At 40.4% G+C, this 13,204-nt stretch overlaps 1 protein-coding gene across 1 annotated transcript; it reads right to left on the reverse strand.

Moving 5' to 3' along the window:
* Positions 1-1,221: 1,221 nt before the first annotated feature.
* On the reverse strand, positions 1,222-2,272 carry LOC131235244 (uncharacterized). Its single transcript, XM_058232385.1, has 2 exons — positions 1,931-2,272; positions 1,222-1,666 (listed from the first exon to the last, which is right to left on the reverse strand). Exons 1-2 carry the CDS (start codon positions 1,969-1,971, stop codon positions 1,330-1,332), a joined length of 378 nt encoding a protein of 125 aa, XP_058088368.1. The 5' UTR covers positions 1,972-2,272; the 3' UTR covers positions 1,222-1,329.
* Positions 2,273-13,204: the final 10,932 nt, after the last annotated feature.

Here is a 13,204-nt window from a genome sequence, read left to right on the forward strand (position 1 = left end):
GTCATTGTGAGGTCTATTGCCCATGTAAAAGTCATTCTAGCCCATTAATCATGTTGAGCATGTGTGTACCTAGAATGTAGATTGCTGGCCATCATTTTCTTGTATGTGGATTGTGTAGTGAGGCACTCATCACCCTTTTCCGTGGTGTGGAGACTGTGGAACCCACCCTGATGAATGTGTTTTATCCATGCTGTACATCCATTTTTTCAGCTCAATTTAGGGCATGAGCCCAAAATTGAAGCATATCCAAAGCTCAAGTGGACTACACCACACACACCAAAAAATAAAAAAAAGTAAGGATAATGATGTCTACCGTTGAAACCTTCCTAGGGCCCACAATGATGTTTATTTGTCTCCAACTTGTTCATAAGGTCACACAAACCCAGATGAAGGGAAAACACAAATATCAGCTTGATCTAAAACTTTTGTGACCCCTAATGAGTTTTCAATAGTATGCGTTCAATTCCCATTGTTTCCTGTGGTGTGGTCCACTTGAGCTTTGGATATTCTTCAATTTTGGTTTCATGCTGTAAAATGTGTTGGAAAAATGGACAGATGGCATGGATAAAACAGATACATCATGGTGGGGCCCCATAGAATCTTCACAACACAATAAAGGGTGGTGAGCACCTCACTACACAATCGCATCCCATTTTCTTAACCATTTATTTTTTCTTGAACATGTGGCCCACTTGATGAATGGACTATTTGGTCCCCACTTGATGGATGATTTTCCAAACGTCCCCTATCCATGACGATGTAAAAGCTCTAAAGACCACTGGAAATTTATTTATGTTTAGATGCATTATTACATAAAAATGCTCATAAAAGAATCAAAATAAATCAAAGTTATAGTTGTTTGATTGGTGAAGGTGGCACCCACCTATTGTTGGTAATTAGTATGTTCATTATGCCATCATGGACTGGTTCAAATTTAAACCAATTAATTGGACGGCAAGGATCATCCAATGGTATATTTTTAGCATCTTTCGTCCAATAAACTCAAATTTTGGACCCCAAATGTACGGTATATTGGGCTGAGCAAAGCTCTTGACTGTAGATTGTACTTCTTTACCAGTCCTGCTGCCATGTGCACAGTGAATTTATTGTTACTAGTAATTTGCTTATTTCTTATATGAAGTAGATGCATTGTTTTATAGGATTTTGAATTTGTGGGCCCACTTTTGTGGCTCACTTGGAGCAGTTCCTTACTCTAAGCTGTGTTTGGTGAGCTTTGTACCTTTAATTGACTTACAAGTTACCCAAGCACAAAAACTATTTACTTGCAAGTGAAGTACAACTTATATTCAAACAGCTAGCATATGTAAGTCACTTACAAAAACTTACAGGCATCCAAATGATCCCCAAAGGGTTGAAACTAAAGCTTTGTAGATGAATCAAGATGAAGGGAAAGACAGAAATAGTGAAATGGAAGTAACCTGATCCAAGCAAGAATGCCAAGAACAACGTCCCTGTTGACTGCAAGATGAGGCGCAAATCCGCTTTGAAGAGCAGCAACGGGATGACCATGGGCAGCAGGTACTCCATGACAACCGAATAAGCCGGAGCTTCATAAGGAATGATCCCAAGATTACTCGCAGCGAACCCCACCAGAATGCTCACTATAGCCCCACTCAATGTGCTCCCTATCTTTGTCGTCTCAGACCTTCCAATCCCAACCACAAACCATCATATTTCAAGTAAAAATAAATAAACCAAGTTCAGAACTAATGCCTAGAGCCTGTTTGGATGCACCATCGAATCAAATCGCAATTGCGAGGTTACTTTGATTTTTGAGATAGAATTTCGAGGGCTAATTCGACAGCACAATATAAATTCCTTTGTTTTGTCTTTGAATGGATGAGAACTGAGCAATTGTGATTCGATTAGCTCGTGCATCCAAACGGAGAAAAGAACTACTTTTACTTACCAGATGCCGAAAGTGGCGATGGAGAGAAGAGTGGCCCACATTCCCCATTGATCATGGGGAGAGATGAGCGTGGGGATGCGACGTTGAATTGGGATATTGGTTGCAGCTGTCGACGTTTATTGATTGGAAATAAGGGAGGGATGGAGATGAGCGGATGAGAGAGATGGAGTTTGTTGGAGAATGAGGGTTTGGAGATGGGAAGAAGAAGGTTAAAGGCAGTTAAGGTCGTTGGAAGGTGATGGCGGGAAATGACGGTTGCTGACGTAGGGAAGCTTCGGAATGCAAAAAGAGGGCTTGAAGAAAACATGAGAGAGAGGAATTTTGAGTTACAGTTGAACTTGAAAATGGATATTCGGTCGTACCGCAGTGGGGAGACCCGCCTCTAGGGATATTCCTGTTGACCCGACTCCATATCCGGGCACGGCTTCGACGGATCCCTGACTGTGGGGCCCACCTTGATGTATGTGCCTTACATCCATGCTGTCCATACGTTTTGAAAGCTCATTTTAGGTCATGATTCAGAAAAATGAAGCAGATCCAAATCTCAGGTGGACCACACCACAGGAAACATTGGTGATTGACCATTAAAAACTTCTTGTGGGACGGCCAAAACTTTTTTGTATCAAGCTGATGTTTGTTTGTTCACTTCATCCATGTCTTTGTGACCTTATCAATAGGTTGGATAGTAAATAAACATTTCAGTGGCATCCAAGAAGTTTTTAATGGTGATATCACCACTGTTTCATTTTCCTGTGGCGCGGTCCACCTGGGATTTGGATCTGATTCAGTTTGGTTACATGCCCCAAAATGATCTGTCAAAACGCATGGATCCCACTAATAATATTTTTGACATGTGCATCATCATCAATATACCCATCTACTCAAAATCAAAGCAGCAGGCCATAAGTCAGCCAAACATGTACATAAATTTAGGACCTTTGGACTTCTTTTCTAACTATCATTACCCCACTAATAATATTTTCAACTAAAATCTTAAATATAGAATCAGTTAACCTGGAAATTGTTTGGCCCATACTACATCTACAATGAGGCCCATCGTATCAACGGTCTAGATTTTATATCATGGGTCCTTAAATCTTAGGCCGCACTTGTACAAAATGAATGCATTACCACATGGTGCATGAGGGCTCGCAGCCAGAGAATTATATGCATGGTGGTGTATGCGTGTTTTGGATTTGTACAACTGGGGACATGATTCTACGATCTAGACCATTGGAATGGTGGGGTCGGCTTTGGAGGATCACTCTTCGAATATCTCCAATCAAAATGTCCTAACCTTTCAATTTTTTGGCTTCCAAAAAAAAGACGATTACAAAACATAACGTGTGATGGCCCACATTCAGCTGAGAAAATGTCCAAGATTGGCCGCTAGGATCTTATGATCTGGGATAACTTTGGTGCAGGGACAAACATCTCGACAGTCTGGATTGCTGAACCGTCAACCCCACTTGTAGGAACTAAAAACCTGAGTATGCTCGGCGTCAGGCAAACTGAGTTGTTATTACTCGATCGCCACGGGTCCAAGAGGTTGGTGACCAGAGTGGAAGGCGGATTGCTTGCAGCCAAAAGCTCTGTGGGGCCCACCGTGATGTATGTCATGTGTTATATCCATTCTGTTCATCAGTTTTTCCAACTCATTTTAGAAGAGGATTGCAAACATGAGGCAGTTCCAAAGCTAAAGTGGAACACATCACAAGAAAAAGTGGGGATTGGACGCTTCTTTGGGCCACAGAGATTTTGGATCAATCTATATTTGTGTTTCCCCTCATCCACGTTGGAGTGACCTCTTGAACGAGTTGGATGACAAATAAACATCGTGGTGAGCCCTAGGAAGATTTCAACCGTGGGTGTCATTATCCCCACCGTTTCCTGTGGTACGGTCAACTTGAGCTTTGAATCTGCCTCATGTATGGGCTAATACCCTAAAATGAGCTGATGAAACAGATGGACAGTGTGGATGTAATACATACATCACGTCTCCATATGCATAGGTGGGCTCACCGTGTATGATTGATCCTAACAGCATATCAAATTCTGCCACCAATGTGTGTACTCGCCCGATTTTCACAATTTCTCCCATCCTTTTGTTCGGCCCAGTCAGTCCAGACGAGATGTTAGCATGTGTGTTTTTTTTTTTTTTTTTTTTGTAAGGCCGAATTCCAGGAAATAGGTGTAACAATGGGTTGGGCCTGGAAAGCCCGCCCTGCTTGGATTGGGCTTGACCCTGGCATGTACAGCCTGACCAATTTTCAGGCCGGCTTAGGTCAGTTTAGCCCGGCCGAGCCTGTCTTGACTTCATGGCTACATGTCGGAGTCCATGCCGTTTCAATGATCAGTTAGGCAACACATGCACCTTATATATTCACCTTGATTTTCATATCTCTAATGCAATTTATTTGGGCATCTACGGCCCACCTGATCAAGGAAGGGATTAGGAACATTCACGGTGGGAAAAAAAAAAGGATTTAATCAGTTCCTCCAGGCTCAGGCATGGGGCTACTGTGCTAGGACCATGCTGGGCTCAGGCCTTGTGCCTTACCGTGATGGGTGAAGCAGGCCAGGCCGGGCCACCCCAAGGAGTCTATATCCAGGGACCACGCTCGAGAGACTTGAGAACTCTCAATAACTCGTCCAGCAATTTGAATGTTATGCACCCATTCCGTGCAACGCATTGTAGGTAAACTATCTCCAATGTTAGAGGTCTTAATCACTGGATGGAACCCAAATGGCTTAATGCTCCGATTCTATGCACAGTCCCTCTGGTGGGGACCACCATCAATGGGCCATGCTCCAAATTTTACCTACGTTTGTAACAAGAGATCAAATTCACATAAAAATACCCACACAAAAGTCTCACAAACAGCTTAAACTAGAAAATTAGAGACAATTTCTTTGAATAAACGATGGTATTGCAATAATATATCTTACAAACAGTTACATATTTTTAAGTACCATCACTCCAAACCCGATACCAAGAAAAGTTGCGATAACAATTTCGAATATGCCTGCAAGAATCCCCGGAACTACCAAAGAACCCCAGCCTTTGGCTGTGGCCATTCCACATGCTGTTGTGGGGCCTCCAACATTGGCGTTTGAGGCCACCAGCAGTAGCTTCTGATCAAAGCGGAGTAGGTTTCCGACTCCAAGGATCATGGCTAGATGGACCGATATCTGGACCAAAGAGAACATGAAGATACCAGGCGCTGTGTTGATGATGTTCCATATGCTCCCGTTCGCACCCACCACTACAAAGATGACCTGTTTTTTGCATGTCCCACAAGCCCAACAAATCGGGTTAGCTGAGGACAGCTCTTTATGTATCAAAAACAAAGAAAAGTGGAACAGCTAAGAGCTCAAAAGTCAGTGGGATCAGAAAATCAGTCCCTCTATTATTCTTCTAAAAAGTAATCAAGCAAGATGGATTAAATGATAGCTGCCCATGGTTCTAATGCGGACCATTGGCCTGCTGAGCCCCAACATGAAAGGAGCATCCCCAAAAATCTCCCAGATTGGAAGATCCTAGGGACCAATATAAGGACCTTTTCAGCTGATTGTGGCTGTTGTTGTATGTTTCTCTAACCATCGGTCGGTAGGCTATCGAAAGGTTAAGATTGTGTCCGATCAAGGAGAATTTTTAGGCATAGTCCAACGGAAGTGGGAAACAACGGAACAGTGGTCTGGATTACTGAAAATTGGCCCCAGTTTCCAGAATCAAGAACCTCTTTATGCTGTGCAAAGGCATGGGCCTTGCATGATGTAATTCCTCATTCAAGCAAAACATTGTTGTCATATGCGATTGCATATTTCCCAACAGTCAAATTTTATTTTATTTTTCCAGTTTGGTGCACTTTTGTCTATAAATAGGCACTCACTTCCCCTTCATTTTCACTATTCTTTACTCCAAAATTCTAAATCTCTCGCTCATTCTCTCTTACACCCCTCTCTCTCTCTTACTCTTCTCTTTACAACTATTTCATGTTTATTTTTTATAGTTTGTAACTTGTACTTTGTTTTTTTTTTTTTTTTTTTTTTTTTTTTTTTTTTTTGTAAATTAAGGTGTCATTCATACCCCGAATCTCTCCTCCAAGGGCCATTGGCTAATGTGTTTGCCAAAGCAGTTTCTGCACTTCGATTGTCTTTTATAATGTCCAAGTTGGACATCCATAATATATAGGCACGAGGTTGAGGGAGAGCGTTGGAGTGAATAGGGTATATTCTAGATGATTGGGTAGAGACCCTAGACTACCATTATTTTTCTTATTTCCAAAATATTATAAATAAAAGGAGAGGATAGAGAAAATTCCCTAATTTTGAGTCTTTACATAAAAACAGGTCTGATGTAGGACACATGATTTAATGCTAGCATGCAACGTGAATATTATAAAAGAGTCTATAAAGTAATTTAATTAACAAAAGATGCTAACCTACCACGTAATTAAGAGTAAACAATAGGAAATAAAATCTTGTTTAACCTAAATCACATGCCCGCATGCTAAGAAATCATATAAATCAATGAAAACTAGGCCCGTTGGAAGGATAGAATTTTCATTTTATCATAAGCACGTTCCACACTCAAGGGACTGACTTGTAGATTCTATGATAATGGTTAGGAAGGGAAATTTTTTTAATTTGAAAAATTAGTATTCGTGTGAATTGAGGATTTTGTAATTAAGATTTTTTTAGAATTTGGGTAAGAGATGAAATTAGAGCTAATTTGGGTGAATTGGTTGAGGGGTTGATAGATTTAGGTATTGGAAGATAGGACTTAAGGTTTTGGATGAAGGGAAGTTAGGGATTTTGGGTCAATTAAAGAAATTAAAAATTTTAAGTTTGAGAATTTGGGGAAATTAGGGAATTAGAGAATATAGGGTTAGGGTTTATTGGTAGAGTAAGGAATGTAGAATTAAAGGGTTTTGATAGGGGAAGCAAGGGAAAATCAAGCTATTGAGGGGTCATTCATATGGTCAGCTTAGGGGTTTCTACATGTGGTCGTACGGTCACACGTGTGAGTTGTTGGCTAGGGTTTTGGGGTCCTCAATGATTAATTTCACTTGGGGTTGATGTTTGATGATGAAAAGTTGAAGAAAAGGATGATTTAGATGGTTTTAGTTAGGAATGGAAGAAGAGAGATGAATTTTTTTTTAAAAAAAATACCTCTTTTTTATAGAAAGAAAGCGAGAAGGAAGATGATAGATGGAAACCTCGCACCTCCATTGAATGGGGAATGACATCACATCACACTCAACTTTCAAAGATGCTTAATAAATTAAAAGTTGTTCCTAACTCCTTAATCTTAACACAAATATAAGTCATACCAAAAATAACGAAGCATGTAAACAATCTAAACAACTAAAATATTTCGTGGCCCATGGGTGTCCATGATCAAGATGTCAGATGATGATGATCCAACGGTCCAATCACCGTGACCACCCGATCCAAGGTCTGATGTGTCCATCAAGCTCCTATATGTAGCCCATGTTCATCTTCCCAGTGTTGAGTCTTCAAAGATGCATGAACATGCACATGGGGTCTTTAACGTGGCTAGGAATGTGAATTGGGTCAAGAGCCCCATGTAATAATCGTCTAGCCATAAGGAGATTGGCTCAGCCCTCCTCCTTTGTTATGGTGCTCGGATGTCCTCATCAAAGTCCCATAAAAATCATCACACATCTTAGAGCATCAGCATGAGTAGAACTCACTTGCTTTCTGCAAACCATAAACAATGTTGCTTGACCCTCAACACAATGACATCTTGTTGTTGTGACCACTTAATGCAAGCATGAACTACCACCACTAGCGTGGAAATGAAGATGTGAGCCCCAAAAGCTCAAGTTGTAGGTCTTATAGCTTGTCCCATAGGTCCCACATGTTGAATTGTGTTAAGAGGTTTCAAGAGATACTAATCCTTTTATAGCTCGAGCTTGATTCTTTGAACTCTCTATTTGGTAAAATTTTAAAGGATCTTTAAAGGAATATTATGCTATTAATGGTTTCTATTTTGAGATTTTTGTGTTTTAGAAGATCTTTAATAAGATATATTAATATTTTGATGATCTTTAATAAGATATATTATTCTCTTGTGGGATCTTACTAAGAAGAATAAAATAAAAGGAAGAGATTTATGTCCACATATTTGTAGCATTTGGATTTTTTTTATTTTTTTTTAAAGATGAGAATTTTATTAAAAGAATAGGGCCAAAAAATAGAGAATGAAGAAAGAAGAAGGAAAAAAAAAACTACAAAACCAGCCCCCAAGTTGGCAGATGAGCCCAAGAAACAATCTAAGGGGCCCAATCCCTAAACATAACTAAAACCCTGAAAAAAAAAAAAAAAAAAAAAAACCTTCGAAACGCTAATATTCCTAAAACAACGAATATTTCCGTCTGGCCACACTGCCCATAAGACTGCGAGGAGAACGACACGTCATTTTCTCTTTCCAATGGCTCCTCACATGCTAGCAACAAAAAAGGTGATCGACAGAATAAGGCATGGCCCATTGCACTCTAGCCAATCGCAGGACACTCCACCAAATATTGGAGATGAAAGGGCAGTGAATAAACAGATGATCCACTTACTCCTCATCCCGAGGCATAGAAGACAAATTCAGGAGAAAAAAGCCCCGCTTCCTCACATCGTCTATTGTCAAAATTCTATTCCAACCGACCAGCCATCCAAATGCCGCTACTTTTGGGGGGACTCCGTAAGACCATAACAGGCCCGTGTGACATAATGCACTAGAAGCAGCAGGGGCCGCCAAAGATCTATAAAGGGACTGGACGGAAAACTCTCTTGAGGTCACTACCAACCACCACAAGAAATCATCCTGATTTTGGGATGACATAAAAACTTACAGATGAAGGCGGAGAGAGTAAACTCTTTGGCTTTGGAATCTGAACGGTTTCTATAGAAGGGTGGAAGCCAAAAATGTCCTCCATGATCGTAAACAGAACATTTACTAACCAAAATATTTGGGTCCTGAGCAACTGCAAAAAGGGATGGAAAGGATTCAACAAGCGAAGGGAAGCTACACCAAAAGTCTAGCCAAAATCTAATTCTCGAGCCATCCCCAAGGGAGAAATGCACTTTATCAAAAACTAATAGTGCTTGCCGTACCTTTCCATAGCCAAGAAGCTCTATACATAGTGGTAGCTTTAGTCCACCACCCTTCAGTTGAAACACCATATTTTGCAGCTATGATCTGGCGCCACAAACTTTCTCCATTCCAAATCTCCAAACCCATTTCCCACAAGAGCTTTATTACAATCTTGATATGGGTTTTCTTAATTTAGAGTAATTGAGTTTTTACATCTATGCGCCTTTGTAGATGTTGTGTGGCAATGAAGATTGGAACGAAGAAAGGTGTGAGTTTAGGGAGAAAGCATTCTCTAGTAGAGGGAGAAAAAATGCATTCTCTAGTAGAGAATGAAATTTAAAAAAAAATAAAAAATCAACGCTTTTAAACTGTGTGATGCATGCAAAAATCCATTCTTCTCATTTCTTCTTTCCTATCCATCCTACATCACCACTACAATGAGAACCTGCCTTATTTGGGGTTTTCTTCCAGCCTTTCCTGCCTCCTTGTTGATGTGGCTGTCATGTTGGCTGATTTCGACCCCCCAAAACAATCAGCTCTTGCTGGCATGAGTCCACTCATTTAGAAACCTACTATATATGCAAGGTTAAAGAGCCATATTTGTGACAAGGTGTTCTGTGTGGTATCGATGGGCATAACGGTGCCCACCGCTACCGATACGAATACGCCCCGTATCGGGTGATATGGGGTGTGTAATGGTGCAAAAAATTATGGAAAAATATCCATTAAATCCAGAATATTCTAAATATTCTAAATATACATTCATTTATAATTTGGAACATGTTTATGGTGGTGTAACGGTCCACTCTTTGGTGAAAAGTTGTATTAGACTGCTCAATGAATTTATGAACCTGATAAGCTAGTATTGGCTAGAGATCTTTTATATTTAATTATCTAACTTTATAATATCAATATGAATTAATTAGAATGAATCTAATACCAAAATATCTCATATTTGTAGGTATTGGTGTATTACATATCTTTTGACTTGTGTATATTTTATTTTAACATACAATCTAGGGGCTTTTATGTCCAATTATGTCATATATCTAACAAATTAATATAATTTTTCCAAATAAATCTTAAGAAAAGATTTGAAATTATATTCAAGTAAATAGTGTTATCGATTTAGAGCTGATTTGGTGGACCATTTGATGCCCCAAATTAACGTTAAATTCATGCAATCTATTGGCACTTTTCTCAATAATGGATTGGTGGATTTTATTGTACAGTGAAGAATGAAAAATATCAAATGATCCTATTTCAGAAAAACAAGTGTTTGTAAATTAATGGTGAAAATCAGTTAAATAATTTAATTTTGGAATTGTGACATGGCAACAATAGTGTCATAATTTAATTTATTAATTTTGAGTTAATGTATGCCTCATGGGCAATTTTTACGGCCATGTACATAGGGCCCACCACGATGTGTGTATTGTATATCAATGATATCCATCCATTTTATCAAATCATTTTAAGGCATGCTCTAAAAATGATTTGATCCACGAGGTATGCATAAGCGGTCACTCCTAAACAAATATCCATCTAAAATCAAGTACTCATTGGTAGCTCCTGACGGACTCTCTAACAATGATGTGTACACAACTCTGAAATCCAGGCACTCAGAATAATCCTCTCTGACAAACTCAAGCCCCGTGACTTCGTCACTCATGGAATTGAGTAACGCGACTCGACGACTCAACGCGTTGGCAGACTTATTCTCTACATCAGCCTTCTGCTTAAGCACAAAAGTATACTCTTGAAGGAACTGGACCCACTTGACGTGCCTAGGGTTTAATTTCTTCTGAGAGTTCAAATATCTCAAGGCCTTGTGATCTGAGAACAAGACGAATTTTTGCGTTAATAAATAATGACGCCAGTGGTGCAATGATTGCACTACCGCATAGAATTCTTTGTCATAAGTGGAGTATTTTTACTTCACCTCATTCAGGTTCTCACTAAAAAAGGCGATAGGGTGTCCTTCCTGACTAAGTACTCCTCCTATGCCAACTCTTGACGCATCGCATGTGACTTAAAAAACTTTCAAAAAATTCGGAAGTCGCGTTACCGGAGTTTCTTTCATCTTGACCTTATCTCCTTAAAGGCCTTCGAGGTTGCCTACGTCCATTGAAACTGTATTTTTTTATGCAATCCGTGATGGGAGCCATAATGGAGCTAAAGCCTCAAATGAACCGCCTATAGAAGGTGGCCAAGCCGTGAAAACTGCGCACCTCGTGAATATTGCGGGGTTCAGGCCAATTGACAATGGCTTTGACTTTCTCGGGATCCGCCGACACACCCTCAGCTGATATAACAAAATCTAAATTGATAACACTACTACACATAAACGCACACTTCTTTAGGTTGACGTACAATTTCTCGGCTCTAAGGATCCTACAAACTTGCCTCAAATGGTTGAGGTGTTGCTCCTTGGTCATGCTATAAATCAGGATATCATTAAAGTAGACGACCAAGAACTTCCCTATGAAGGGCCTCAACACTTGGTTATCACACGCATGAAGGTACTTGGGGCATTAGTCGGCCCAAAAGGCATGACTAGCCACTTGTATAACCCATCCTTCGTCTTGAAGACCGTCTTCCACTTATCACCAGGGCATACACAGATTTGATGATAACCACTTTTGAGGTCAATTTTTGAGAAGATAGTAGCGTTGGTCATCATATCCAACATGTCATCAAGACACGGTATGAGAAATCGATACTTGGCTGTGATTTTGTTGATGACCCTACTACCAATACACATCTTCCATGTGTCATCCTTCTTAGGTGTATGAAGGGCGGGCACAGCACACGAGCTCATGCTCTCTTAAATGAAACTCTTTTCTAGGAGCTCTTCAATCTGTCTCTTCATCTCTGCATGGTCCTTTGGGTTCATTCTGTAATGAAGGAGGTTTGGTAGAGTCGCCCTAGAGACTAAATCAATGGCGTGATGTATATCCCTCATAGGGGGAAGCTCATCCGGTAGATCTGCAGGAAAGATATAATGAAACTCATCCACTACCAGAATAGTCTCAGTGGGTAACTCTACACTAGCCTCTGGTGCACTCTCTAGCCACAAGGGTGAACACTATCGAGTTCGACTCAGTCTCTCGCTTAAAGTCCTTGACATTTAGAATATGGAGAGGTTTACACTTGGACTTCAATTCCTTCAATTCTTTTGAGCCACTTACATCACTCTGTATAGTGGACTCCTTTCCAGTCATATTCTTGGGTGGAAGTGGATTTAGTTTGACTTTCTTGCCCTCAAACCAAAATATACACATATTTGAATGACCAAATATGGTGACATCTCTGTCATAGAGCCAAGGCGTACCTAGAATGATATGGCCAACATCCATGGGAACAACATCACACCAAAGTGTGTCTTTGTATGATCTAAACTGAATAGGAACAAGATAATGGTGCGAGACTGGAATGAAAGTTTCATCAACTTAAGACACTCTATGGGGTTGAGGATGGGCCTTAAGCTTTAAGCCCAAACGGCTCACAGTACCAGCTGATGCTAAGTTTGCACAACTACCACTATCCACGATCATCTTGCAGCTCTTATCACCACATTTTGCGTAAGTATAGAAGATCGTGTTATGGTACAAATCGTCGGTGTTCTTGGCTTGTACAAAGGCGCAACACACAATTGCGAGGGTCGCAAACTCTTGCGCTCTCTCTTCCTCATCGCTAGGGGTTTCTGCTGGCTCATATTCTTCCTCCTCACTGTCATTCTCTGGGGGCATTATTTCTACTTACCCATCAATAAGGAACACCTTGGTGCCCTCTTTCGTGCTACATTGGTGGGCAAAGTGACCAAATTCCTAACATATAAAATACCTAGTCGCATCACTTTTGGGCAATCTAGACCCGACAACTCCTTTACCCTTATCATCTTTGGGCCTAGACTGAGAACTACTAGAAGGTTTGGATTGATATCCAGTGCTAGGCTTAGCCCCAAAAAGGTTAGCCTTAGCGCCAAAATCATGAAACTCAAACCGCCTTCCCATAAATGCTTCGAGGTATTACTCGACCTCCAACACTACTTGATATATCTGTTCAAGAATGTCTATATCCTTAGCAAGCAACTCTCTTCTAATGTCAGAACGGAGGCCCGTTTTAAATTGAACAAGAGTGAGTACGGGATCCTCATC

This window comes from Magnolia sinica, chromosome 19 (genome assembly GCF_029962835.1).
Source record: "Magnolia sinica isolate HGM2019 chromosome 19, MsV1, whole genome shotgun sequence".
Lineage (NCBI taxonomy): Eukaryota > Viridiplantae > Streptophyta > Magnoliopsida > Magnoliales > Magnoliaceae > Magnolia > Magnolia sinica.